Here is a 26,253-nt window from a genome sequence, read left to right as displayed (position 1 = left end):
AAAGGATCTCCTATGGAGACCTGTGTGGGAAGCGGTGTGATGCTCAACGGGGCCAGCATTCAGCCCTGTATATAATTACAAAGCAGAAACCACCTGTGCTGAACTGCCACAAGGAGGACAAGAACTCAGGTTCTCTAGTACGACATTCTCACCCAGTTTCTCTTCTGATGCACATCTGTAAAATGTTGCCCACACTACCTAGCTGTGGAACAGATTCTCTCTGTGAGACTGCTTGTCCTTTGCTTTAAGAGCAGTGTGAGAGGAAGTCCTGTCCCTTTTGGGAGTAGGAAAAGCAGAACAGACCTAAGAGCAGCAGTGTGTCGGCTACAACAGGCTCTCAAAAAGCATATGTTACACTGCTGTGACCTATACAAGATCATTGCCACTGGCTAAATTCAAGGTGAGGGTTAAAGCAACTCACACACACACACACACTTAAAAAGAAAAAAGTAATGTCTAGACATGCATATTGCACAGTTGAGGTTTTAAAAAATGCCTCCTACACAGGGTGTCCCAAAAATCTTAAAGTTTTAAGTTATTAAGGCTGGGGATAGGGATGGTGGGCTGAACCTGCCTTCTGCCACCCCAACGGGGTGAGCTACACATGATTCTGATTTATCACCAACTGAAAGTGCAGCCTAGATTAAGAGACATTTTAAAGGACTAATTAGTCAACCCTTGCAAAAGTAAATTAAGGGCCTGTGTTGAAACAGCCAAATGGAAACTCTAATACAGCTTTGTAGCAATAGCGCTTGGAGTGTATTCAAATAGAAAAGCTTGGGCTGGAAATACTTGTTTCGAAAAAGAATTACACCACTCCACCCTCCTTTATCAAGTAATCCAAGCCACCTTAAACACTCAAGGTCTGATCAAGCAGGACGTATTTTATGAAAACCTCTTTCAGCCTGAACTAGATCATGTCCTTGGGAATAAACAAATTTTATTCAATGAGCAAGTAGAAGGGATTCTTGATTACTGCTATAGTTCTTTTGTGTAGACAGACTGCTTCTAGGTTAATGCAAAAGTTCAGAAAAGAACATCAGATAAGGTAAAAGGCTTTATTATTCAGGAGCAGCTCAAAGTCTGACACTGACACAAGCAGGGATAATTATTATCTCATTACATTTGACCTTTGGCACTCATTTGAAGTACTAGTTTTCCAAGTGGGAATGTTACACTCAGTAGACTCTCAGCAGTTTCTGACAGCCACATTTATCCCCAATTTTACTCAGCAGAAACTGTCAGATGAGCAGGGATACAAAGAAGAAAACCACCTACTTTAGTTCTCCTTTTCCCCACTGGCTTTCAAATCAAGAAAGATAGACTTCATTATTGGCAGGTATTGGTCATAAATAACACCTTCCCACAAACACACAAAAATCAAACATCAAATATAAGTAGAGTTCTTAAATATTCAGTTAATGCTACGGCATACTTTGTTTTGAAAATAGCATTTCTGTGGCTTTCCTTTATTTACCTTTCTCCTTGGATAAAACCAGGAGAACCCATGCTTAACTGACCCATGCAGTTCTTGTTGTTACACCTTCATTTATAAGAATCAAAGGAATTAAAGAGTTATCATTAAGAATAGATTTTAAAATGATGACAAAAGTATGAATAAAGTCTACACAATCCTCAGGGATGTGGATAAAATGAATCAAGTTTCATGACTGGAAGGGGACTCCCTTCCAAGGACATAGTACATAGAAAGTACACGGAGCTTGTTTCTATGAGGTTACAAAGGGCTAAAATATAAAACAATGGTTCATTTCAAGATGATTGATACGTAACTGTTAAGGTAAGGGATACTCAAGATATGTTGCACATTATTAACTGAGAGTCAGTCTGTATACTCTCTATATTAAATACCTAGAGAAAATTCCATGACGTTTGGCTCAGGGCTCTACTAGAAGATCACTGCTTTTTCGCATATAAAGGGAATCCAAAAAATCAAGTTAAAGTCAAGATTTACTCTTTAGGTTCTGGATTTCCAGTTAAGAACCACCTACTTTTATAAAAATATCAATAAGAAACCATTACTTTTTCTTAAAATCTGATGACTTCTTTTTTTAAAAAGTAGCAGCCCCTAGAGAACTGAAGACTGAATTCAAACTCCAGCTTCAGTGACTACTGATTCTATAAACATCTTCCTCCAGTAAATGGCAAAAACTATAACCTCTTCTAGAACGTGATGTTGGGTTGGAAACATAGTAGATTGCTTGGTAAAAATATGAGAACCTTAGATCTCATATGGGAGATATATATGGGGGGAAAAAGACAAACATTTCTAGTGTTCTCCAAGTTTCTCCAACAAGCTGATATTTATCACTGCTTTTAAAATAAAGATGATTTTAACTTGAGATTGTATTTTAACACTGAATCAATATAAACTTGCTTATCTAAACATCACATTTTACCACATACTTAAAAAACCCCACAAAAATGTAGTGAAAAGATTATATATTTTTTATATGAAACTATATTTGTTGGAAGCAGCAGAGACCCAGGGTCCTCTTCAGCAGCTGACCTTCACAGACAGGCCTCCTGCTGTGGCCCGCAGATACTTTCCACTGTGCCCAGAAAGTTTCAGAGTAACGAGAGACAACACTTGTTTTTTTGCCTCTATGACATGGGATGTCATTATTGTACAGAAGATGCATAATTTAAAAAGTAAAGACTACTCATTCAAAATGTTACACAGTGACAAACTTACTTTATGAAATTTAAACACAGCATTCATTCCGAGGAAGCTGCACGTACACCATGGCAGTAGAACCAGGCTAGGTAAATTTCGGAGTTGAAAGGATTTTCTCTAAAAAGGAAAAAACGGTAGCTTTCTTAAAACCAGAGTTACAGAGTCACTCTGTTGAATTTTTTATCTTGTTTTAATGGGTCAAAGTTCAGTTAACTCACTCAGATGAGAATCTATAATTCTGTTGACTGTTCTGGACTACAGTAGCCATCTTGGGACTTTCTATGGAAATATGTACAGATTTTCCGCATGGAGCTGGGAGTAATGGTGACCTAGAAGAAGAAAGTTTAGATTCTAAAGATTTTCTAAGTTAAAGTTCAGCTGTTACCTCAGCAAGTTATCACTAAGGGTATTTTAAGTTAGGATGCCTAGAAATTTGCTTATTTATTCAGATAGATTTCAGTCTCAAATACTTTGATGGCAATGTCTCTTTTGGTTGATTTGTACTAAATACAGAAAAATTTAAGGCAGCATGCAAGGAAAGAGAAACAGATTTTTCATGTGAACAGAAAATATTGACCAGTTAAGCCTTGTAATAGGAACCAAAGAGGTTACAATTACCATCTTCTTTGAAATACGTGAGTAAATCACCCTCCCAAATTTACAAACAAGATAGGTATTCAAATGGCAGATACTACCCTTTTCTGAAGTCTACATTATCAACATGTACATAAAGAAAAAAATTATTTTAAAGAAACTTAAGCTTCAAAGATTGAAATTATAAAGCCAGAAATATCTTGGACCAGCACACTATTTTTTAAAGCCTTTAAGGTGTACACATTCATGAAAACAATTTTTTATTGAAATTCCTTTTCTGCCAATACATAGCCCGGACCAGCTCCCTAAAATAAAATTCCTATAATAATAGGAATTTTAGCTAGGGGCAAAGATCACCTACAGTGATAATTTTGAGAGAAGAAAGGAAAGACTACTTATATATATATATATTTTTAATATTCTGTAGCAGGTCTTGGAATTTGTGTTTGAAGTAATCTTTAAAACATTTCTACCTCCACCATAAGATGATATAGCAATAAGACAACTCATCTGCAAGCCAAGAAATGGACCCTCACCAGGATGAGAATAGTACCTTGATCTTGGACTTCCCAGCTTCCAGAACTGTGAGAAATAAATGTCTCTTGTTTAAGGAAAAAAAAAAAAATTCTAGTTTATCTTTCCTAAAATTATGGGATAGGTTTCATGACAGTAGAAGGGGGATATGAACACTTATTAAACTAGAACTGGCCTAAGGTTATCTAGCTTCTGTCCTTTAAATGGGCAGATGTTACTGATCATGACTCCTAAATTGGGTTTCAATCATTCTTCCACCTTCTCCCTAACACAGAGAAAGAGCTACTATGAACTACAGGAGAAACTTCCTTAACCCACCTCCATCCTTAACTTGCAAACTGAGTAGCAGAAGCTTTCTATTCCCTTTGAGTGGTACCCATAGCTCACCCAATGCTCACAGCTACTTCTGCCTCCACCATGAGTCACTTGCTTTTCAAGGTTCACAAAGCTATTTCTGCCAGCAATATGTTTTTGAAATTATCTAAGTTAAATAAAAAGATAAGTAAAGTTAAACTGAATGTTTAAAAAAAGGCAGATACAGGTGAGTTGCCAAAAATACCGGTGTGAGCAAGTTGATCGTAAAAGATTGGGGAAAAATCATAAAAATCTAGAAGGATTCTTCACTTAAATTGCTTTGTAAGTATCTTAATTTTGCTTTATTTTAAAGAATTATAAGCTGTAATTACATATTGAAAATCTATTTATGGATGTTGGCAACTTGTCCATGAATTACAGCTTTGTCTATAAAAAGGGGAGAGAATCTATAAAAAGAGGCTGCAGGGGCTAGGGGGCAGGGGAGGGAATAATGTCAAACAAAGGAGAGGGAAGATATTTTTGAATTGATATCCTGGAGGATGAAGAAGGCTTTGATGAATCAGGCAATGGGGCTGAGGGGTATGGACCTCGACAGATGGGATTTTAATGGAAGTAAATAGGGTTGCCAGATAAAATACAGGACACACCCAGCTAATTTGAATTTCAAGCAACAAATAACTTTTAGTATGAAAAACTTTTAGTATAAATATGTCCCACGAATATTTGTCCTGCATTTTTATGTGCTAAATCTGGCAATCCTAGGAATAAGCAGATTTACTTTAAAAAAAAAAAATGCATTCTGACTTTTGAGAAGAGATCTGTGCCTGCCCTGGCCAAGTTGGGAAATGCATCTTCTACCACTGCCAACTTACCGGGCCTGGAGAAGTCTTTCCACTCTGCCTCCTAGGGTTGGGGGTCTGGGATGATGGACTTCGTGGAGACGAATTCTCAGCCTTCCGTTTGGCTGCCATGGCCAATAACCAGTTTTTATTCTCTGGGGAGCTATTCTCTTTGCCTACCACTTCAGAGCCTTCTCCACAAGATCCCAAAGGAAGAGGTAGCGTTCCACAGCCTTCTGAAGCATAAGGACTGGCAGGAGAAGGAGGCTCTGTGACACTCATACTAGTCCCTTCAATCTTGCTTGGTTTGGTAGGACCTAGAGAGTCCTTACCAAGGTCTTCCTGGTTACCAGCAAGGCAGCACAGATCCAAATGAAGCTTTTCAACTGGGTCATCAAGCTCAGTCACACAGTTGCAACTCTTTACACACTTTTGTTTCACATTCTCCAGACAACTTGAGTCTAGCCTCCTCTTTACTCTATTTCTAGACTCAGAGCAAGCCACTGCTTGGGATGATTTCAGGCTCACAGGTATAAGGGCTTTTCTTGGAGACATGATCTTGGTCTCAGAAGCAGGTGGAGTCATGGGTGGTGATAAGGAAGGTGTTCGGGTCATCCAGTTTCTAATGGACATCTTGAAAGATGAGGGTGGCTTGGGAGAGACAGAGGACATGGAGCCTCTTCTGCTGATGGGAGATCGGGTCTTGGCAGGAGGGGTTTTAAGAGAGAATGTGGCAGTATTTGAAGGAAGAGGGAGGTCTCCAGCACAGCTTGGAGCACAAGCTGCTGATGATGGGGAGGAAATGCACGGACTGCTCTTTACTCTGGGGGCTTTGGCAGGAGTACTCTGGCTACTTGTCACTGTTACTGAAAAAGAAAAGAGGGTCACAAAAATCAGAAGTGAAAGCCACAGAATATCCCCGAGTTCTCATCAAGGAAAATTATAGCTAACTTAATCATCCAGGGGTTGATTTCCCAGTGAGTAGATCACATAAGTCATTTGATTCTTACTGGACCCTTTTAGCATTTTACTTCCCTTTTCCTAACTGCCAGCCCCACAAACACCCTGCTGTAAAACACATACTTGTAAAACTCTAGAAATTACAGAAAAATTTAACAGCATCCAAGTGAACCACTTTTAGTGTTTTCTCTATACTTGTGCATGTGATATAATACATCTCTTTTTTCTATACAAAAATGGGACCATGATGTACCAAATATTTAGTAACCTGCTTCATAACATATCATGAACATTTCCCACATTAATACAGATTTATATCACTTTTAACAGCTACAAAGTATCCTAAGGTAACAGTAAGACATTAGGGTTGTTAATGATATTTTGTTTTCATAAGTGAAGTTGCCATTAGCATTCCTGTGTATACTTCTGAGCACAGGGCAGAGAGGCACAGCACACTAAGGAGCATACAGGTCTACAATCTGGCACAATCACTATGTGACTTGGTACAACCTTTTACCTCTGCCTCGGTTTCCACATCTATTAAATGGAAATAGTTTTTAATCTCCATAAGAAGTAATTCCATCAATTACTTGTTATCAGGCCTCATGTGGCTTTCCACCTTAATTTACAATTTATGATTTTCCACAAGCCAAAGAATGTCAAAGAACATTTCAGAAACTCAATGCACGCTCTCTGTAAAGCAAATCAAATAGTGGATAGAACTCTTCTCTATGTGTCCTCTCCCTTGTTTACAGGCAATGACAAGTACTTCAGGCAAATTCTTATAAACTGGGACTTCCCTGGTGGCGCAGTGGTTAAGAATCCGCCTGCCCATGCAGGGGACACGGGTTCGAGCCCTGGTCCGGGAAGATCCCACATTCTGCGGAGCAACTAAACCCTTGCACCACAACTACTGAGCCTGCGCTCTAGAGCCTGCAAGCCACAACTACTGAGCCCGCGTGCCGCAACTACTGAGCCTGCGCTCTAGAATCCGCGAGCCACAACTACTGAGCCTGCATGCCACAAATACTGAAGCCCTTGCGCCTAGAGCCGGTGCCCTGCAATGAAGAGCAGCCCCCACTCGCCACAACTAGAGAAAGCCTGGGCACAGCAACAAAGACCCAACACAGCCAAAAATAAATTAAAAAGAAAGTTATAAAAAAAAAAAGACTACAGCAAGCACTTGAGATAGAACAGGTATGGTTTCCTTCTCTTTAAGATAATCATTTTTGTCACTTAGTAATACTTAGACCAGAGGTTCTCAATATGGCTGCATAGCAGACTTAATGTGGAGCTTTATAATAATACAGGTACATGGCCCCTACCCCAGGCCTACTGAACAATTTCTGGAGACAAACTTTTAAAAAGTTCCACAAGTGGTTATAATGCACAGACAAGGCAGAGAACCATTTGCCCTGACGGTGCTATGAAATCCCTGGCTGAAACAGTGAAGGAATAGTAAACAACAGAGCAGGTGCTGACTGGGAAAAGTAGGACAAGGTAAAAGGGGCCGTGCCTTGGGATTTAAAGCCTTCTAGTTACTAGGTTAAAAGGGCCAGAGAGAAGACAGGCAGTCCAGGACAGCAGTGAAGGGTTGGGGTGGCAATTAGAAGCTTGGGAAAGCATAGGAACATAATTTTCAAAATGGCAGGGTGATCAGCAGCAGCCAATCCATTGCTGGAAGTTGGCTTACAGGGCCGAATAGCCAGTGCACCAGCCTTTGGCCCTTGCATCAGGTTGTTGCTCTGTAGTGCTCTTCAGAGTTAACTCTAGCATCATCCAGAGACAGAGAAATCTAGGTCTAACTCCTGGTCCAGGCTTAGTTTGAACTTCGCTTTGCTGTGCTGGGTTAAAGGAGGCAGTACTGCAAGGTGCTTCCAAGCATGAGCTTGAGAATCAGACTGCAAGGGTCTGAACTCTGATTCTACTATAACTTCACAGCCATGTGACCTTAGGCAAGCCTAAGTTCCTTGAGCTTCAGTTTTGGTTGTTTGGGGAATTAAACGAGATAATCCAAGTAGGTCCTTAGAACAACTGTGCTAATACTCAATAATGGCTAAATGTTATTAATATGGTACAAGTTTGGTCAACATATGTAACTTTTTTGTGACCTGACTTCCAAAACTAAGAATAATTAATGACACACTAAAAACACCTAGGTAGGGATTTCCCTGGTGGTCTAGTGATTAAGATTTCGCTTTCCATGGCGGGGACTGCAGGTTTGATCCCTGTTCGGGGAGCTAAGAGCCCACATGCCTCGTGGCCAAAAAACCAGAAAACATAAAACAGAAGCAAAACTGTGACAAATTCAATAAAGACTTTAAAAATGGTCCACGTCAAAAAAATCTTAAAAAAACAAAAACACCTAGTTAAAAGAAACATAATTTTCATCAAAAATGTTAAAATGTTTATAGTCATTAACACAGAAATTCCACCTCTGGGAATCTATTTTAATGGGAGATGGGGACCCTAAATTCAGAAAAAAAATTTTTCCCACAAAACATTGGAAATAAAATGTCCAACTACAATAGAATAGCTAGGTAAACTATGGAACATTTACCCAGGGGATGATTCAAAATATTTTGCTAAAAAGATAACATGGAAGTGCTTAGAATAGCATGTTCAGTGAAAAAAATCCTCAAGAAATCCAAATATATCTGTAGTATAACTATGACTCTGTTAGCAAGAAAATCTCTATGGATAAGGGAGTAAAATCTCAAAAAATAACTCTAAATGTTAACTGAAATTGTGTATGAGTGGTGGCGATGCTGATGGCTTTTTCCTCATATAATTCATTTTTGTTTTTCAAAATTAGGGAGCAAAAAATACATATAAAGACAAGGCAGCAGAGGGACTTCCCTGGTGGCGCAGTGGTTAAGAATCCACCTGCCAAGGCAGGGTACACAGGTTCAAGCCCTGGTCCGGGAAGATCCCACATGCTGTGGAGCAACTAAGCCCGTGTGCCACAGCTACTGAGCCTGCGCTCTAGAGCCTGTGAGCCACAACTACTGAGCCTGCATGCCCCAACTACTGAAGCCCGGGTGCCTAGAGCCCGTGAGCCTAGAGCCCGTGCTCCATAACAAGAGAAGCCACCGCAATGAGAAGCCCATGCACTGCAACGAAGAGTAGCCCCTGCTCACCGCAACTAGAGAAAGCCCGCGAGCGGCAACAAAGACCCAATGCAAAATAAATAAATAAATAAATAAAATATTAAATTACTGAAAAAAATTTTAAAAAACAAACAAACCATATGACTGGTTAAAACCAACTTTCCACCTACAGTGTACCTGTACCTGTGCAGCAGACGCACAACCATGCTGACTGCTCACTTTCAATGAATGAGTGTTAGCCTTAGGTTGACTCTTATGCCCAACATCATATTTCCTTGGTCCATTTACTCTTCTATTCTCTATATGACTATTCCAGACTTTCTTTTCTCTCCTCAAATCTCTATCACCTCCACCCCTCATCCTTATTCTTAGTTGATGATCCTCATTCCTATCTAAGAAAATAGAAGCTGTCAGAACAGATGGAAACTTCCACAAGTTCTGATCATCCCATTTATCCACCTACCTTCACTGTGCCTATATTTCTGCCTTCTGGTTACGATGGATGAACTATCCACACCCCTGACAAAGGACTACTCTTCAACATGTATATTAGATATCATCCCCTCACTCGAGGACACTGGTCCAGCAAACTTCCCTGCATCGATTTTCCCCTTCACTATAGGATACTTTCAATCACATACAAAATGCTATATTCTCATTAAAAACAAAACAAGGGGCTGCCCTGGTGGCGCAGTGGTTGAGTCCACCTGCCGATGCAGGGGACACGGGTTCGTGCCCTGGTCCGGGAAGATCCCACATGCCGTGGAGCGGCTGGGCCCGTGAGCCACGGCCGCTGAGCCTGCACGTCCAGAGCCTGTGCTCCGCAACGGGAGAAGCCACAACAGTGAGAGGCCCAAGTACCGCAAAAAACAAACAAAACAAAACAAAACAAAACCAAAACAAACTTCAACACAGCTTCTTCCTTCAGCTAGCACTTCATCTCTCTTCTTTCCTTTCTAGGAAGACTCCTTGAAAGAGCCTTCTCTTCTCCCATCCTCCTGAACAACACTAACCAGGCCACCAACACGCCACCAAAAACTGCTCTCACTAAGGTTGCCCGCACTGCCAAATCTAAAGGTCAGTTTTTAGCCTTCATCTTACATTGCATGCCAAAAACATCTGACCTCTCTCCTTAGTTTACACAATACTCTCCTGGTTTTTCTCTTACTTCTCAGGTTGTACCTGCTCCTTCACCTCTCCAATTTCTAAATATTAGGATGTTCCAAGGCTCAGACCCCAGACCTATTCTCTTTTCCATCTATAGCTACCTTTTACCTATATGATGATGAATCCCAAATTTACAACTCCAGCCCTAAATTGCAGAATTAAACATCTAACTGCCTCTCTGACATCCCCATTTAGATGTCTAATAATATCAAACAACATATCCAGCTGTTCCCTCCCCCAAACCTATTCCTCCTGCAGTGATTCCTATATAGGTTAATGGCAACTCCACCCTTCTAGCTTCTCAAGCCAAAAATTCTGAAGTTATCCTTGATAACTCTCCCTTACGTCCCACATCTGATCCCACAGCACATTCTGTTGGCTCCATCATGTAAACATATCCAGATTTTGAAGACTTTTTGTCCTACCATTTGCTACCTCTTTGGTCTAAGTCACCATCATTGCTTCCTGCGTTATTTCAATGAGTTTTTAAATTAGCTTGCAGCTTTTACCCTGATCCCCTTACAATTTGTTTTCAACACAGAAGTTAGAATGATCAAGTTAAGAAAAGTCAGATCATACACTTCTCTATTCAAAACCCTCCAACAGCTTTTTGTCTGTAAGAATAAAAGCCCAAATTGTACAAGAACCTTATTTTCCACTACTATTCCCCTCTTCTCTTTTGCCCGCTTTAGCCACAGGGACTACAGCTACATTAGCCTCTTTGAGGAACACAAAATATGCCAGGCCTGCTCCTGCTTCAGGGCCTTTGCATTTGCTGTTTTGTCTGCCTAGAACATTCTCTAAAATATCCATATGGCTTACTACTTCATTACTTCAATTTTTTTACTCAGATATCATCTTTTCATTGAGGTCTCCCTGGGTACCTAATTTAAAATTTTAACAGCATGCTTTGCTATTCTCTCATTCCTTCTTTCCTTTTTCCCTAACCACATATTGTTATCTGACAAATTTTACTTCTTTAACTTGCTTACTGACTCTCACACTAATATGTAAGCTTCATTTACATCTTTGGGATTTTGAATCTTTTGTTTATTGCAGAATCCCCAGGAACTTAGAACAGTGCCTAGAACATAATAGATGTTCAACAAATACTTAAAAAATAAATCTTCTGGTATATTCCAGTGCCTTGTGTAGATGATAAACATAGTAGTGTTCAGAAAATATGTATTAAAAAGAATGTCAATGAGATGGTGCTTTCCTCTGAAAATATACCAAAATAAGATCAAATCTAGCTCACCATCTGTACTACAGAACTAAACCAATCAAAGCATTAAAAAACTTAGAAAAATGCATGGGATCCTCACCTAGGTCAGCTCTCGCCTCTCTCTTCTTCTGAGAGGCCCAGCCCGCTATGGAGAGTTTATCTCCTCCTGATTTCTCTTCTAAGTCTCTATTCAAGCGCCAGACTTTCAGTGTATTGTCATCAGAGCAGGTAGCAATCTACAGAGAACCAGGAAGGGAGTTAATAAGTTTCAATCAAAGATTCACAACAAAGTAAAAAGCAGGTATGTCTTAAGGACTCATGATTAGAGTATTCTGCCTGATGTAACAGGATATAGAAAATGTTATCTGAAAGGTCAGATACTTTCATTCCTTGCTTTCAGGAATCATTCCAGATTTCCAAAGAAGTGAATCCTTTAGTTTCTTCTTTATATACATTCTGCTGGTATGACTTTTGTGACCAGTCATTTCTTAGCTACCTAAAGCTCTACTATAAAACCAGGTTCATTTCATTTTATTCTCAAAAAGTTGGGCAAGTCATTATCTTTATCACCTTCTGTGTAACTACAAAACATGTAATTAAATTAAGATGTCATTTTTACTCTTTCTCTTAAAAGATCAGTCAGTGTATGTCACTGACATTTAATTTGTATGACTTTCCTCTGACTTCCTCAAGTTCTGGCTTATTGTTAAAGTAATGGGATTATTCCCAAGATCTGATTTAGTCCATGACTCTAGTATGCTGTGGCAAGTAGAATGAAACCTTTCCCTAAGATTTTCAGATAGGTAAAGGAGCAATCTGGGAAAACGACACGTTCACTAGACTGAAAAAAGTTAAAAATAACTTTTGCCCCTTTAAAAATATCTGACCATTCCTGATCTTGGTCCCAAGCCTTTTATGGCAGAGAAAGTCCAGCTTGAAGAGCTTGTGGCAAATGGCCACTGGTACCAGAGCTGTTCCCCAGCATTTGTTTATATAATTTCTCTATTTCAGTAACTAAAGAGAGAAGAAAAAAAAGAACACACGTTCTCTTAAGTCTTGGTCCCCAAGAGGCTGGCAGCTTTTTCCTTTCCTCACTGGGAGGCCAAAAGAAGACACACATATTTAACTGCTCAAAAGAAATGCCTGAAATCCCCAGTTATTCTATAGTCTATAAACAAGTTATTATTTACAGAGCAACTACTCAATCTGAGTGTCTGAAAATTTATGTTCTTTATCTTATTTAATTCTCACAATATAAAAAGCCTTATACTCAAATAACCTCATCTACAAAATGGGAATAAAGTTATTTGTCCAAGGTCACCACAATTAAGTGGCAGAGCTAGAATTTAAATCCAAGGTTTTCCAATTTCAAAGTGTAAGTCTTTTTTTTTTTTTTTTTTAAAGCGGTATTTTATCTTCCTAATTCTAGGCTCGGGACAAAATTATTTTAAAGAACCTTTTAAAAAGGTGGTCATTAAATTGGTATGAGTAAACAGCCCTGCTACTTCCTTTGAGTCTTTTCTGTGCAAAGAGATAAGGGCAATATATGATGGATGGAAAAAGATGATAATGAACTGAATAATAAAAAAAATTCATCTCAGTAAGTTCTCTGAAGATATAAAATTCCACATTAAAAGCAGATGTTTCACTGGAAATCACAGTGAATCTTAGAGGGAAAATGCCATTGGGGTGTAATTTTTGGTGATTAAAGCAATGATTTCAAAAAAAGTCTATCATGAAGCTCATCACAGAAATGGTTATATAGGAATATAGATATAAAAGGAAATCCACAGTAGTACTGGAAAGCTAGCAGGGATGCCATGAGTAGATCAGACCATGAGAAGATTCTGGAAGATAAAAAAACAGATGGGAACAATAGGCAACAAACCTTCAAAACATAATAGATGAAAAGGAGCTCTCCACAGAAGGGACATTTCCTGCAAACCCAAAATAACCCAAAGACCAAAGGTAGGCCCTGGAGAAGTGAGTGGAACTGGGGCCACTATTATATGAAATCCCTACATATATGTGGAGTTTGTTTATATTTCTGGGATTTCTATCTTTCAGGTTTTTTACTTGTTTTTAGTATCACTATTAAAAATTTTTTTTTTTTTTTTTTTTTTTTATTAAAAAATTTTTTTAAGTGAGTATATTTTCTTCTTTTCAAAGTGTCTAAAATACTTTGGAGCTACTTCTTCTCTAGTTTAGTCACAGACAGCCTAACACATTAAGACTTCACAGTAAGCATTTTTCAGGCATGTGAGAACCCAAACTGGACTGTGAAGAACAGTCAAGGTGTTACCTTTAATACACCACATTGATAACATGTAGAAAGTTAGAAACACTAGTTTTCACCTTAGATTTTCTTTTTACCTTTGATTTTAAAATGAAATTTTATTAATGTTAAAAACTTAAATTCTATGTTTAGGAAAGGAATGACTCTAGGGAACTAAGAAATCCACTTATTCTTTAGTGCATAATAGTTTATCTATTGGTATAAAAAATAGAATATGTGTGATTAATGATGATACAGATCCTGGATGGCCTCTAGATCTTTTAAATGTCTATTTAAACATAAAAGTCTGTATTAACTCTCAAGCTAACCTTGGGAAAACCTATAAACCTGTGATCTACTTTCTAAACCAACCACAGATTCACCTACAAACCTTTGTGAAGTCTGATGGACACCAGCACACAGATGTGACCTCTTGAGAATGACCCAGGAGCACAGTAGGAGGATGCCAGGGTATGGAGACCTATCACACCATCAAAAAGAAGAAAACGAGTCAGCAGAGCAGTGGTAGGTCTCCCAGACAGAGGCTTCGAATCTCTCCATATCTGTACCTTAGAGAGCTTTAGGGTTGTTACCAAAAGCCCCTAGACATGCCTACTTATAGCTCAGAAAAAGTCCCAATGGGCAATGAAAGTATTTCTGTCATTAATCTGAGAAAACAGAATGAAAATAGCCAAAATAAGTAAACAATATGAGCTTAGATACCAGGACAGGTCTTATTTCAAATCAGGACAACTTAGCTATGTGTATTTTGACTAAAACTGAAGACTGAAAGGGTAAGCTTCAGCAGCTAGGTAGTACACTTCAAGTGGAGCCTAGACAACTTTAGATCTTCTTTCGTCAGCTACTTCCAGGAACGCGGCACTTACTCAGTCCTGAAGGTTCCTGAGACATGCTAGCAGATCTCTTGGGACAAGAGGACGGTCTTTCTTCCAAAAGAAGACTCACTGACTTCTAAGAAAGCCCAAAGTTATACTCCTTCATTTTGAAGGGGGTATAAGCTATATTCTACATGGCACTTTGTATCCATTTTGGAAAAAAAATGCCTCTAAAATTTTATTTAAGTTCATTTGCTTAAAGAAATCTTGAATTTTCAAGTTAAGTATTGCCACATCTTAATACATTTGAATGTATAAAGAAGGGTCACATTGTGCAGGACTACACACGTGACTAAGAATATTTTCACCCTCATTGGATGTCATTAGTGATGTGCGTTTGACAGCTGACTCATTCAAGAGCTGTCAATCCCTATCAGAGGCCATGGGCATTAATCAGCACAACATGGAGTACAAACTCACACAGCTATTATTAGCACGTGTTTGAAAAAGAGAAATTATTCTCTTTTCATTTTCCTGAGGCTCTGAATCATTGCTCATTTGTATGAAGAAAGCGGAGGCATTCTGGGAAGAATATTTGTGAGAATGACTAAGTAAGTTTAATGGACTCCTCAGACTGTAGTTAAGGAGATTCGACACACTGATTCATAAGGTTACCCAACTCAATTATTACTACTCCTCTCTTGGGTTAAATGGCACATATGTAATGATTCAAAAAGCCAAAGAAGACAAAGAGCAGAATCTAATTTGCCTTACTGGGCTTTTTCTTGAGATCTAAAAGGACCTCACTTGCTGCCTACTCCTACAATGCCACAGAGAACAAAAGCTCATTCTTTCACAAGGTAGCATATTTTAGAAAAGACTTTCAAGATAGTCTCTATCTCAGCAGTCATAGAAATTCTTTATGGCCCCAGCCCACAGATTTCTCTACCCAAGGCCCAAGGAGTACTGCAAGCAGCAAGTAAAAAGGAAGAGGAAATCCTCATGTCCTCCTGACCCTCCCTGGTAACAACACATTATTTTACTCCATTGGTTTACTTGCCTGTTGCTTCTAGCTCTTCATTTCATGATCCTGCCCCTTCCTCAGTTTCCTAGGCTTTAAAATACCTAGGAAAACCTGACTGTCTATACCAAAGATTAAAATAAATGTCAAGAAAAAACAAATATCCACCAATAGAATGTATGTACATTTCTGCATTTATCTATAGGATTTAAAGGAAAAAACCCACAAAGGGTAGACCTGTTAGAAAAACTTTTTACAATTTGATAATAAGGCAGGAATAATAATAGTAACAAAAGCCAGCATTTATTGAAATGATTACCATGAGCCATGTACTTTACACAGGATTAAAAGTGAGGGGAAGGTTCCTCAAACAGTTAAACACAGAATTAATTACCATATGACTCAGCAATTCTACTCTTAGGTATACACTCCCAGGAGAACTGAAGACATGTTCAAACAAAAATCTGTACATGAATGTTCATAGTACCTTTGTTCGTAAGCCAAAAAGTGGAATAATTTAAATCTCCATCAAGTGATGAATAAATAAGTAAAACAAGGTCTATACATACAATGGAATATTCAGTCGTAAAGAGGAATGAAGTACTGATACATGCAACAGCATGGATAAACCTTGAAAACATTAAGTGAAAGCAAAGCCAGGCATAAAAGATCATTTATAGGAAATGTTCGGGATAGTCAAATCCCTAGAGACAGAACATAGGTTAGTAGTTGCCAGAAGCTGAAAGTGACTCTTAAAGGGTATGGGGTGATGAAAATGTTTGGGAATGAGACAGTGGGGATGGTTGCACAATACTGTGCTTATATAAAAAAAAAAAATCATTGAATTGTACACTTTAAGGTGACTACAATGGTGAATTTTACATTATACAAATTCTATCTCAACAAAAAAAAGTGGAGGGAAGGGCATGCTGTGGGCTGGAATGAGAACTAAGGTCCAACAAGTTTTTATGAACGTTAGTAACAAGTGTTTTCACAGTTGAGGACTATCCTAGGATGGTAAATTATACTTGGTGACTACTTCAAAGAAGATTAATTTCTTCTAACGAAACTCAGGTAACTTTTAAATCCTTCAAATAAGTTTTTATTTATTGTCACTTCATTATTATAAAAACATTATCACAATGATAATTTCCTTTTTTAAAAACCTCCCTCTACTTTCAAACAGGAAAGGAGACTATTAAATCCAAGAGACAGTTAAACATCTATGCATTCTGGGAATGGTCAAAACACAGAAAATTATCCTCTCTTACAAATTTTAGTTGTTATAGAATAAAGACTAACTCAAGGCATGAGAAATTCCGAAGTTAAAACTCCCAGAACTATGAAGTAACTGGCTCTAACCTACAGACTTCATAAAACATTTTGTACACTTGAACATGCAAAAAAGATCAGCACTTTTCCTCAAAAAACCTCCTTACTCTGCCCAGTTAGAAACCAAACCTAATCTTCATTTTTGCCATGAGATCATTTACATTTCCTAAAGCGTCAGGCTCAATGTTTCGCCAATCAGTGGTAGAATGACGGTGCCAAATCAGTTTATTTATAACCACTTCAATACTATTCAGTGGCTCTATCAGAAATGAACCAGGGAAGGGGAGGTGGGTAGGGGTGAGAGTAGGACAAAGGGTAGGAAATTAAAAAAGAAAAATAACATAATATTAAATCTTTTTATTCTTAAGTCTTAGGCCTCAGTGTCAGAAAGTCTAATTATGTTACATCTCCTCTTTGCTGGCCAGGGGTGAGGATTAAAAGGCCATTCTCTTCTGTCTTGAGATCTAAAACTCCCTTCTTTCACCCTGTTTTCTTGGGCCCATGGGCTTTTTTGGCATAGGAGAATCCTAACACCTGAGAGAATTCTGACCTAACAGCCTGAATACTCAGCTTGTGTGCAATTTTTTTTAAACTACACCCCTCCCACTTTTCCTTATCATGGAAAAGAGAAACTGAGCCACCTCACTAGGCACATTCAATTTTAGGAGCAGTAAGTTTGCCAGGATCTCAAATATCAGAACCTGCATACTGAGTTATGTGTGGACAGGCAGGAGAACATCATGTCTGAACCACATCATTCAGCACCGACATGTGACCCAGCCTAGAAATCAGAAAGGGTCACCCATGTGTGTGATACCCACTGACTGGATGTCTGAAAATGGGTTACTAATGAACCACCAAGTATCTTTACTTCATGTCTTTAAAAAGAGGAAGCATTCCTCAACCCTGATTTCCTGAAACCAAGAAGAAAAAAAAAAAAGCAAGCATTCGTACTAGAGCTAGGGAGGAATTTAAGGCTTGGCAATAAAAAGAAAAAAACAAAACACAGAAAACAAATAAATTAAAGAATTGGCAATAAGACTATACATATACACATACATAATATATAATTATATATAATTATGTATATATATAATTCAGAAGCTGATTTTAAATGATTTAAAAAAATGATCAGAGCCTAAAGTTTTTTTTTTGCATAATCCTTTATTATACTTTTTGGTATGTCTGAAATTTTGTTTTTAAGAAAAAACTTAAAAAGATACAGACCTTGGTAGGAATAAAATCCTCTAACTAAGTTGAGAAGGGAAATGTAGGTAAGACAGTGAGGGAAGGGGAAAGGGAAAACCAAAAGACAATAAATACACAGCATAAGACCAGATTATGAGACAGAAACATTAGTGCTAATCACATAAAGTTTAAAGCTCAAGTCAGAAGAATTTTATAGACAGGAAGCTATGTAAAAACTCTTACCATAAGAGGGGGTTCTCAAGTGTATATTTTATAAGCAAATTTTTCATTTTAAAAATACAACAAATGTGCTTGAAGAAAAAGAGGTAAGGTCAACACAAAGGCATCTTGGATAGAACAGTATCTCCACCTTGTGACCATCTAGGTTATTGTTACTAAAGCTTTTGATAAGGTAGTGTTGCATTTTTGCAACTAGAGTTGCAAACCTAGAGGTATATAGAAAAAGCATTTTTTAGTACCTCCCTCAGGACCAGATGAAATTAAGCTGAAGAATTATGCTTCATACCTGACAGGATCTACCCCTGTCCTGCATTAAAGATATGACTTTCTAGAGATTGGCAGTACTAAGAATGATACAATTTCCTCCTGAGAAGGAATTTGATAATATTGAACCTATAGGTCTATGAAGTTTTAGACATTATGACTCTAAAATCCAAAATGCATGAACTCTGATCATTCAATTCACCAATATCAAGGAAGTTTATGATATTATAGGGCAATCTGGAAGATAATAGTTTCTAGCCCTAGGAAAACAATGCCTTAATGCTCTTATTCTTTCTCTGAACTCAGACATTTCTATAATTAATTATTCCACAAGAGACATTTTCCAGTGGTCAGCAAGTGCTACTTGTATTTCAATTTTCTCCACTTGACTTCAAATTGACAGCATTAAGTTTCTTAGCCTATAGTAGTCACTTTAGAACCACTGTTTATTTAAAATGTAAAAAAAGAAATTATAAATTTCTGTAACAGAAATGGGAAATCTGTAAAATAAATAAATGAATAAATAATGCTATTAAAGATATACAAAACTAACAAAGCAACCACATTTATTTCAACAGCCTGAAGATTGGCCACTTAGAGGAGAGTAAAGAACACAATTATTATATGAATATTTTTGAGTGAGTGTTTTTTGCAAGTGTGATTCGGGGGTAGGATTCTAGGATCCAAACACTGTGTTTTGAATGAGAGTTTGAAAACACAGGGCAGAAAGGCAGAACAGCATGTTTTTCCAGGAAGCAGGACAAAGTACTTAAGATTCTTTCCAGTTTTCTGAATTCTCAACTTCCTGATAATCTGTAAAACTGTTGGAGGATATGGATTGTCAATTTCTGAGAAGCTGACCATGAAAGTGTGATATCTTCTGTCAGAATCAGAGTGAAGTTTTGGCTATATTAAGAGGCAAGAAGCAATTTTTACTAAACATCTGATACAGAAAAGTTAAAGTATGTGTTTACATTAACCTTACCTCATCTTGGACAGAAGAAATATTTGCAAGAATACTTCAGCCTCACCTTTGTGGGGAAAGTTTGGTAACTTACCTTCCAGATGTAGGCAGCTTCATCACTTGAGCCACTGACTAAAAACTGGTCATCTGGACTAATACTGGACTTAACATAAAAGGTAGAGTTCTGATGTCCATTGAAGACAGCCACTGCCCGAGGAAAAAAAATCAAATTACTTGGCTCTTGTTATTTCCAGTTTTCAAATAAATGCAGAGTATACATGTTCTAACAAGTTTTATTAGTGTACTGATTACTGAAGCAGATGGTCAAGCTAGTCACCAAATAAAAAAGAACTGGACATTGGCAGGAAAAGAATGGAAATCCTAGAAAGAGGCTTTATATTAGACCCAATCTCACAATCTAAGCCCAGATACTTGGTATGGAGCTGGCTGTAGAGAAGAAAGTGATGAAAAATATTCTTAAAGGACAAGAATGGAGCTGGGGTCCAATCCTTTAGTAAAATGCCTTTATTAGACCCTCTCTCCCCACCCCAGGCTAGGTTTTTTCCATTGCATTAAGCATTGATCTTTCCTCCTCTTAGACTTATCTTAAGGATAAATTTCATAAATATCATTTTCTTTCCTCACTAGACCTTATAATGCTTTGAACAGAGGAGGTCTTCAAACATTTGTTGTATGAACATGTAAAAATCAATGAAAGGAGAGTTAAGATTTATGGATAGCTTATCTGAGATGTGGTAACCTTAAATCTAGCACTTTAAATAGGCTGAAGAGTAGAAGTGGCCAGTGGGGTAAGCTATATATTCATATGTAAGATACTCCAACTAGGTTAGGTTTAGACTCCTCACTATCCAATCTAGCATAATGTGCTTGACAAGTTCTTTTATCCTAAGGAGACCAAAACCTGAGGTCTCTGGCATCAGAATACTACTAGGAAATAAAAGAAAAAAATCTCAGTCATTAGAAAATTTAAGGATACATTTAGGCAGGAAAAAGTATTTCACTCCAATCTTCTAATGGAGGGGAAAAAAGAATTATTAAGGGACTTAACAGCCTTCTGTAAGTACTCACAAAAACCCCTTCCTTTTGCTAGAATAACATTGGAAAAAAAACTTTGTATTTATAGCCCTTTAAGAAAAAGCCTGCACATCAAATAACCCCCACATCAAATACTATTACTGTGAAAGTTAAGCAGGATATGAATCAATTCAGATACACATATTATAGAGCTACTATGATATATGATAGATAAATCCCCACAAAATAAACAGGCTCCTTTATTCTGACTACAACTCCAAAACTACAATTGTTCATCTTTCTCAACTCTTAGCTACGAATGGAAAACTACAGACCAAATTTCCCACTAAACTCGTAAGTATTCATTGCCCTCTGCTGGTCTAAGAAAGCCAACATAAAGTACACAGTAAATGTTTCAAACCATGTGAAAAATCCTTCTAAAACCTATATTGGCTTTAATTAGTTTAATTTAATCTTTGACAGTTCAGGCTTTTAAAATGTTTCACTAAAGTGCTTCAGAGTTATCTTTATGAACATCACTTAGTGTAATAAAATGCTGTAAATTAAAAGTATAGGAGATCAAGTATTGAGTCCAGGACCCTTTCTAAAGTTTTGAAAAAGATGAGCAATTACCAGATGTGTCACACACACACGTCTGTCTTTCAATTTCTAAGGAACATACCTATCTATCTACCTACCTACCTATCTATATATGAGAGCCAATCAAATTATTTCAGGAGCACAGGAAAAAGGTTACTAAATTATTAGTAAAGTGGCCTTGGGCATATTTGTTTTAATGGCAGAAGGACAGCTAAATTCAAAGCCCTTTTTGGTGCCACACTATAACAAAATGATACAGAAAGAGCTCTTGGACACCTGATAATATAATTCGGCTTTTATCTTTTAGGGAAAAATTTTAAAGAGTCTGTTTTATACGGCTAAATAAATTAGAAGTTGTCCAAGTTCTAATTCCATTCACGAAGACAGCAAGCTTTCCAAATACTCTTATTCTTGTTTAGACAACGTCAGACCTAACCCAGGGCACTGAAAATATCAATTGGGTAACTGCCACAGATACCAAAGTCCTAACAATGGCTAGGGGTCAGTCTTTAGAAACTTCTCTAAGAGTCCAGCTAAATTCTGTACTATTTTAAGATTTCTTTTTTATCAACACATCTTACTTTACTGGGAACTGGGTAGCTCTAGGGATTGGTTATAGAATTCAAAGTCAGTTTCTGACAGAGCTATACCAGAGAAGTAGGTTACAAAATATGCAGCTTGCTTAAATAATTGATAATGTTCTTAAAATGATGAAATTCAAATAACCCTCTTAGAGTATGCTTGAAAAACTTTGATTTTTTTAAAATGTCATTTATCAGCTTTAAAGTCACTTATAATTTTCTTTAAGAAAAATAAAAAGGTGAGGTTAGGGAAAACATCCAGAGGTCCCCTAATTTTAATGAACAGCTCCCAAATAGGACAAAACCTGAACAGAACAGCCTTCTCTATCCCACAAAAATTGAGATAATTTTAAGTATACCCAAAGGGGTATAATTTCGGGAGAGACTCACTATTAAGTTACCACACAGAGCAGGATTCTGTTCACTTGTGAAACCATCACAAGGTAAATACATCTATGAAAACATCACTGGAACTAATCGAAGACCCCAAAGTCCTCATATGTCTTCATAAATTTGGTGCAGAAAAAAAGAAAATCAATATTAAATTCTCATTAACAAAAAAAACCACATTAGTTTCCAGGAAAGAGAATCTGAATGACTAAGCTCCTACCTGGAGAAGTCTTTAATCCAGTCATATTGAACATGTAGATGTTGTCATCTGTGCAGTTAGCAAATAAACTAGAGCCAGTAGAATCCAAAATCAGACTTGAATATCCTAGAAAAAGGAAACTTTAGTTAGCATGTGCTGATGAAGGAGAGTAGAACTGAGGTGAAAATGATCTTTTTAGATCATTTCACAAGAAGAATCATCAGAATTCTTCTTCCCTAAAGTATATACAAACCAAAATTATTCTTGGGAGTTTCTAACTTTTGAACTTCAAAAAGACACTTCCATATATTAGTTTCTCAAGTCAACAGAGAATAATAGTTGCTGAAAACTAGCTTGCTATTTACTTTAAAAATTTTAACAAAAACTTACGTATCCAAAAAAGCCCTACAAAAAAGTCCTAATGAATACGCAAAGGCTTACCTAGTTTTCGAGTGCTGCTACCTGGGTACAGGAAAGACTTGGATGCTATGGGTTCTTGCCGATAAGCAGTATAATTCTTACGTAAATCCCATATTTTGATTACCCTAAAAACCAAGGTAAAGAAATAGTTATTTTGTAGTCCTTCTCCAACACCAATCAGTTTCAACTACGTCTGAATGTGAAATGACTTTTAATCTAATTCCCCTGGCACATCAACCAGGTACAGTGAGGATATGTCATTGGGAAAGAGATTGAACTATCTCATGCTCTTGTCTCCAATGTCAGGCTAACAATTCTGGCAGAACGGAAACAGATGTGATCTGACCCACTGATGGGTTGCCCTGAGTTTACTTCAAGGGAGCGGAAAAGGAAGATGAAGGTTGACTGCTGATGGTCATTGTTTCATTGTTTTCAGAAAAAAGCACTTCCTAAGCCTTTAACATTCTGCATGTAACCTTTGACATCATTAAGTGCTAAGCTCTGTCCCTATGGTTATATCTCCATATATTAACTCCTTAAGTAATCTAGTCTCAACAAATTTTCCTGTGAAATAAAGTGTTTTTTCATTTCATCTATTGGAATAATTTCCTTAATTTTCTACATCTACTTTGTAGGCAACTTGAAAACACAAGCTTGGTTATAAAAGGGAAGTATCCTTGGAAGCAAATCTTTCACAGCCATTTACAAACATAACTAATAACCTTTAGATAATTCTACATTTGTGCCTGAGAATTCAGTCCACAGAAGAGTTTAAGTGTCCAGAGGACACAAAAAAATTCTAGTTTATTAAGCCATCATATTTTTAAATTAAAACTTTTGAAGGGAGGGATGTCTTGGGAGATATAATGGGCAAAACCGGGGCAAAGAAGAGAATTTTAAAAAGAAAGAGCCCCTATACTCAATGAACTTAAATTCCAACAAAGCAAACCATCAAGAAGTATCACAAACTTATTTGGAAGCCAAAAATTCAGAGCAATCATAGAAGGAAAGTATGTGAAAGTCTTTAGGCCTATCAATCTAGTTAGATTGCTCCCAGAAATGCCAGTTACATGCCCAGAATCAGATTCCTCCTTTTAGGATATTACTAAACCAGAGAAGATAAAATCCAAAATACAGGCAGGCATACCTCATTTTACTGTGCTTCGCTTTATTGTGCTTTGCAGATATTGCGTTCTTTTACAAATTGAAGGTTTGTGGCAAGTCTATAGGTGCCATTTTTCCAAAAGCATCTTCTCACTTCATGTTTCTGTGCCACATTTTGCTAATTCTCCCAATGCTTCAAACTTTTTCATCATTATTATATTTGTTATAGTGATCTGTGATTGGTGATCTTTGATGTTACTATTGTAATTGTTTTGGCATTTTTTAGCAATCAAATATTTTTATATTAAGGTCTGTACATTGATTATTTTAGACATATGCTATCGCACACTTAGTAGACTATAATGTAAATATAACTATATAGTAATATAATAAACTATAATATACTAATATAAATACAGCATAATATAAATATAACTTTTATATATACTGGGAAACCAAAGAAAGTCGTGTGACTCACTTTATTGCGATATTAGCTTTATTGCAGTGGTCTGGAACCAAACCTGCAATATCTCTGATATATGCCTGTAACAGAAATTTTGCTCCTCAAAATAAGAATCCTTGATTAAATTACACTGCACAGACAAGCAAGTTACCCAGCCAGCTTCTCTATAATAGCAGCGGCAGCCAACACTCCTCCTATGTGCTAGAAATGTGCTAAGTGTGATACATTATCTCATTTAATTATTTGAGCAAGAGTCCTAACTAGATATTTTCCAGTGTGATCTGTAATTCCTCTTCTCAGCTGGGTACTCACTATGTTGAAAGTTAAAAGCACACACATTGAATTATAATGGGTCTAGGTGACTTCCCCATCACAGTTCATGAAAGACAGCTCACCAAAAGAACCAAGAAATAAAGACTCGACTTACCCATCCACGGCTCCTGCTGAGACTAATGTATTCTCATCTTGAAAGAGGACCACAGTAACACTCTGCTGGAAATCCTACAGCACAAGGAAGAAAAAGAAAAGAAGGAAATCCTATTTTGGGTATAACGATCTTCACTATCAAGAGACCAAGGTGCTAAAATGATAGCTTTTTCCCCTAAACTGAGTATGACTAGATCTTGCCCTTCCAATAATCCTAGTCAGATATATATGCAGACCAAGAAGCAATTTTAGCAAGAAAATGACCTAAACATCATGTTATATTACATAGTATGAACACTTTGACTCATATTCAGGAAAAAACTGGTGATTAACACAAGATTTTAGTACTTGTCTAAGTCTACTGGCTCTACTTGAAATCATCCCTACTGTCTGTCCTTAGGAACCTCATTTAACTTGTACCTGTTTCATCTATAAAATGTTGCCGTCTATCCAGATTGTCACATACGAGTGTCTAAAGAATTGTGAACGAAAGATGGTTACATGCTCTGAAAACTCGAAAGGAGCTAGTAGAGTTTTACCTCCTAATTGCTGTTAAGTTTTCTTGGCTAAGAATCTGATGAAAAGTCTGAAATGTTACTCATTTTAACTTCATCTGGCCTCCCAAAACCACATGCTAACCCTGTCAGTTTCCATTCATGCCCGTGTAATTTTAAGTCCTAATGTTCTAGCAACCACACATCCCCAAAATATTAACTGAGACTCTACAGACCAAGAATACTAGAAAAATAAATAAATTCGAGTAAGAACACTGGTGATTTTTCTTAAAGAAAAAAGCTGTATTATGGGCATTGTTTGAGCTTTGACTATAATATGCTAAAGAGGTACTATATCTTACCCCAATATTTCTCAAAATATTTTATAATCTTTTGCCAAATATTAAAAAAAATAAATAAAAAACCCATATCTTTTCTGCAGTTTGTATTATGAAAACAACAACAGGGATTCTTTTCCCCTACAGAATACTGTATCATGGTACTTAATATGCTTCTTCAAACTACCCATCTCCCTTTCCTAATGAATCACATCATACTGTAGATGATGTGTATGCATGGAGATCTCTAGGGATGAGTCTCAGGAAACTGAATTTTTAACGTATTTCCCAAGTGACTCTGTTGCACACTAGAGTTTGAGTACCAGTACCGTAGGTACTGAACTGGTATTAAGCAATAAACCAGTGACATCAAGAGGAAATGAAGATTCTCATTCATTGACTGATCTCTAGCTCCTATTTTATGCCCAATGAATTCCCTAAAATGAGACTCTATGCTACTGTCAAGATCTGCACGCATGTACACAGCTATAAAACCTTACCACAGAAGGAGCAAGCCCTTTTGAATTCTGTTTCTTCTTAGGTTTTGAAGGGGTTTGCTTGTCTAAAGTATTGTGAGCTCCACTGATTTGATTTACTTGCCTATAAAATCCATCTGAAAAATATTCCAAGGTAAATGGTTTAGG

The 26,253-nt window shown here is 37.3% G+C and overlaps 1 protein-coding gene across 1 annotated transcript in view; it reads right to left on the bottom strand.

Annotated features, from left to right (window-relative positions):
• Nucleotides 1-1,043: 1,043 nt before the first annotated feature.
• The window catches only part of DTL (denticleless E3 ubiquitin protein ligase homolog), a 39,763-nt gene continuing 14,553 nt past the window's right edge, over nt 1,044-26,253 (bottom strand). The window contains exons 7-16 of the mRNA XM_081216373.1: nt 26,110-26,222; nt 24,779-24,852; nt 22,806-22,909; nt 22,386-22,490; nt 19,654-19,766; nt 14,106-14,195; nt 11,540-11,675; nt 5,011-5,843; nt 2,914-3,024; nt 1,044-2,812 (exon numbers count right to left, since the gene is read on the bottom strand). Of these exons, the coding sequence (XP_081072499.1) occupies nt 2,926-3,024; nt 5,011-5,843; nt 11,540-11,675; nt 14,106-14,195; nt 19,654-19,766; nt 22,386-22,490; nt 22,806-22,909; nt 24,779-24,852; nt 26,110-26,222 (1,667 nt within the window). The 3' untranslated portion in view covers nt 1,044-2,812; nt 2,914-2,925. The remainder of the gene's footprint in view (nt 2,813-2,913; nt 3,025-5,010; nt 5,844-11,539; nt 11,676-14,105; nt 14,196-19,653; nt 19,767-22,385; nt 22,491-22,805; nt 22,910-24,778; nt 24,853-26,109; nt 26,223-26,253) is intronic.

Source organism: Mesoplodon bidens (genome assembly GCF_964165515.1).
Source record: "Mesoplodon bidens genome assembly, chromosome: 2".
NCBI classification, from domain to species: Eukaryota; Metazoa; Chordata; class Mammalia; order Artiodactyla; family Ziphiidae; genus Mesoplodon; species Mesoplodon bidens.
The sequence above is the reverse complement of the archived record's forward strand: the minus strand, read 5'-3'. Positions and strand labels throughout refer to the sequence as shown.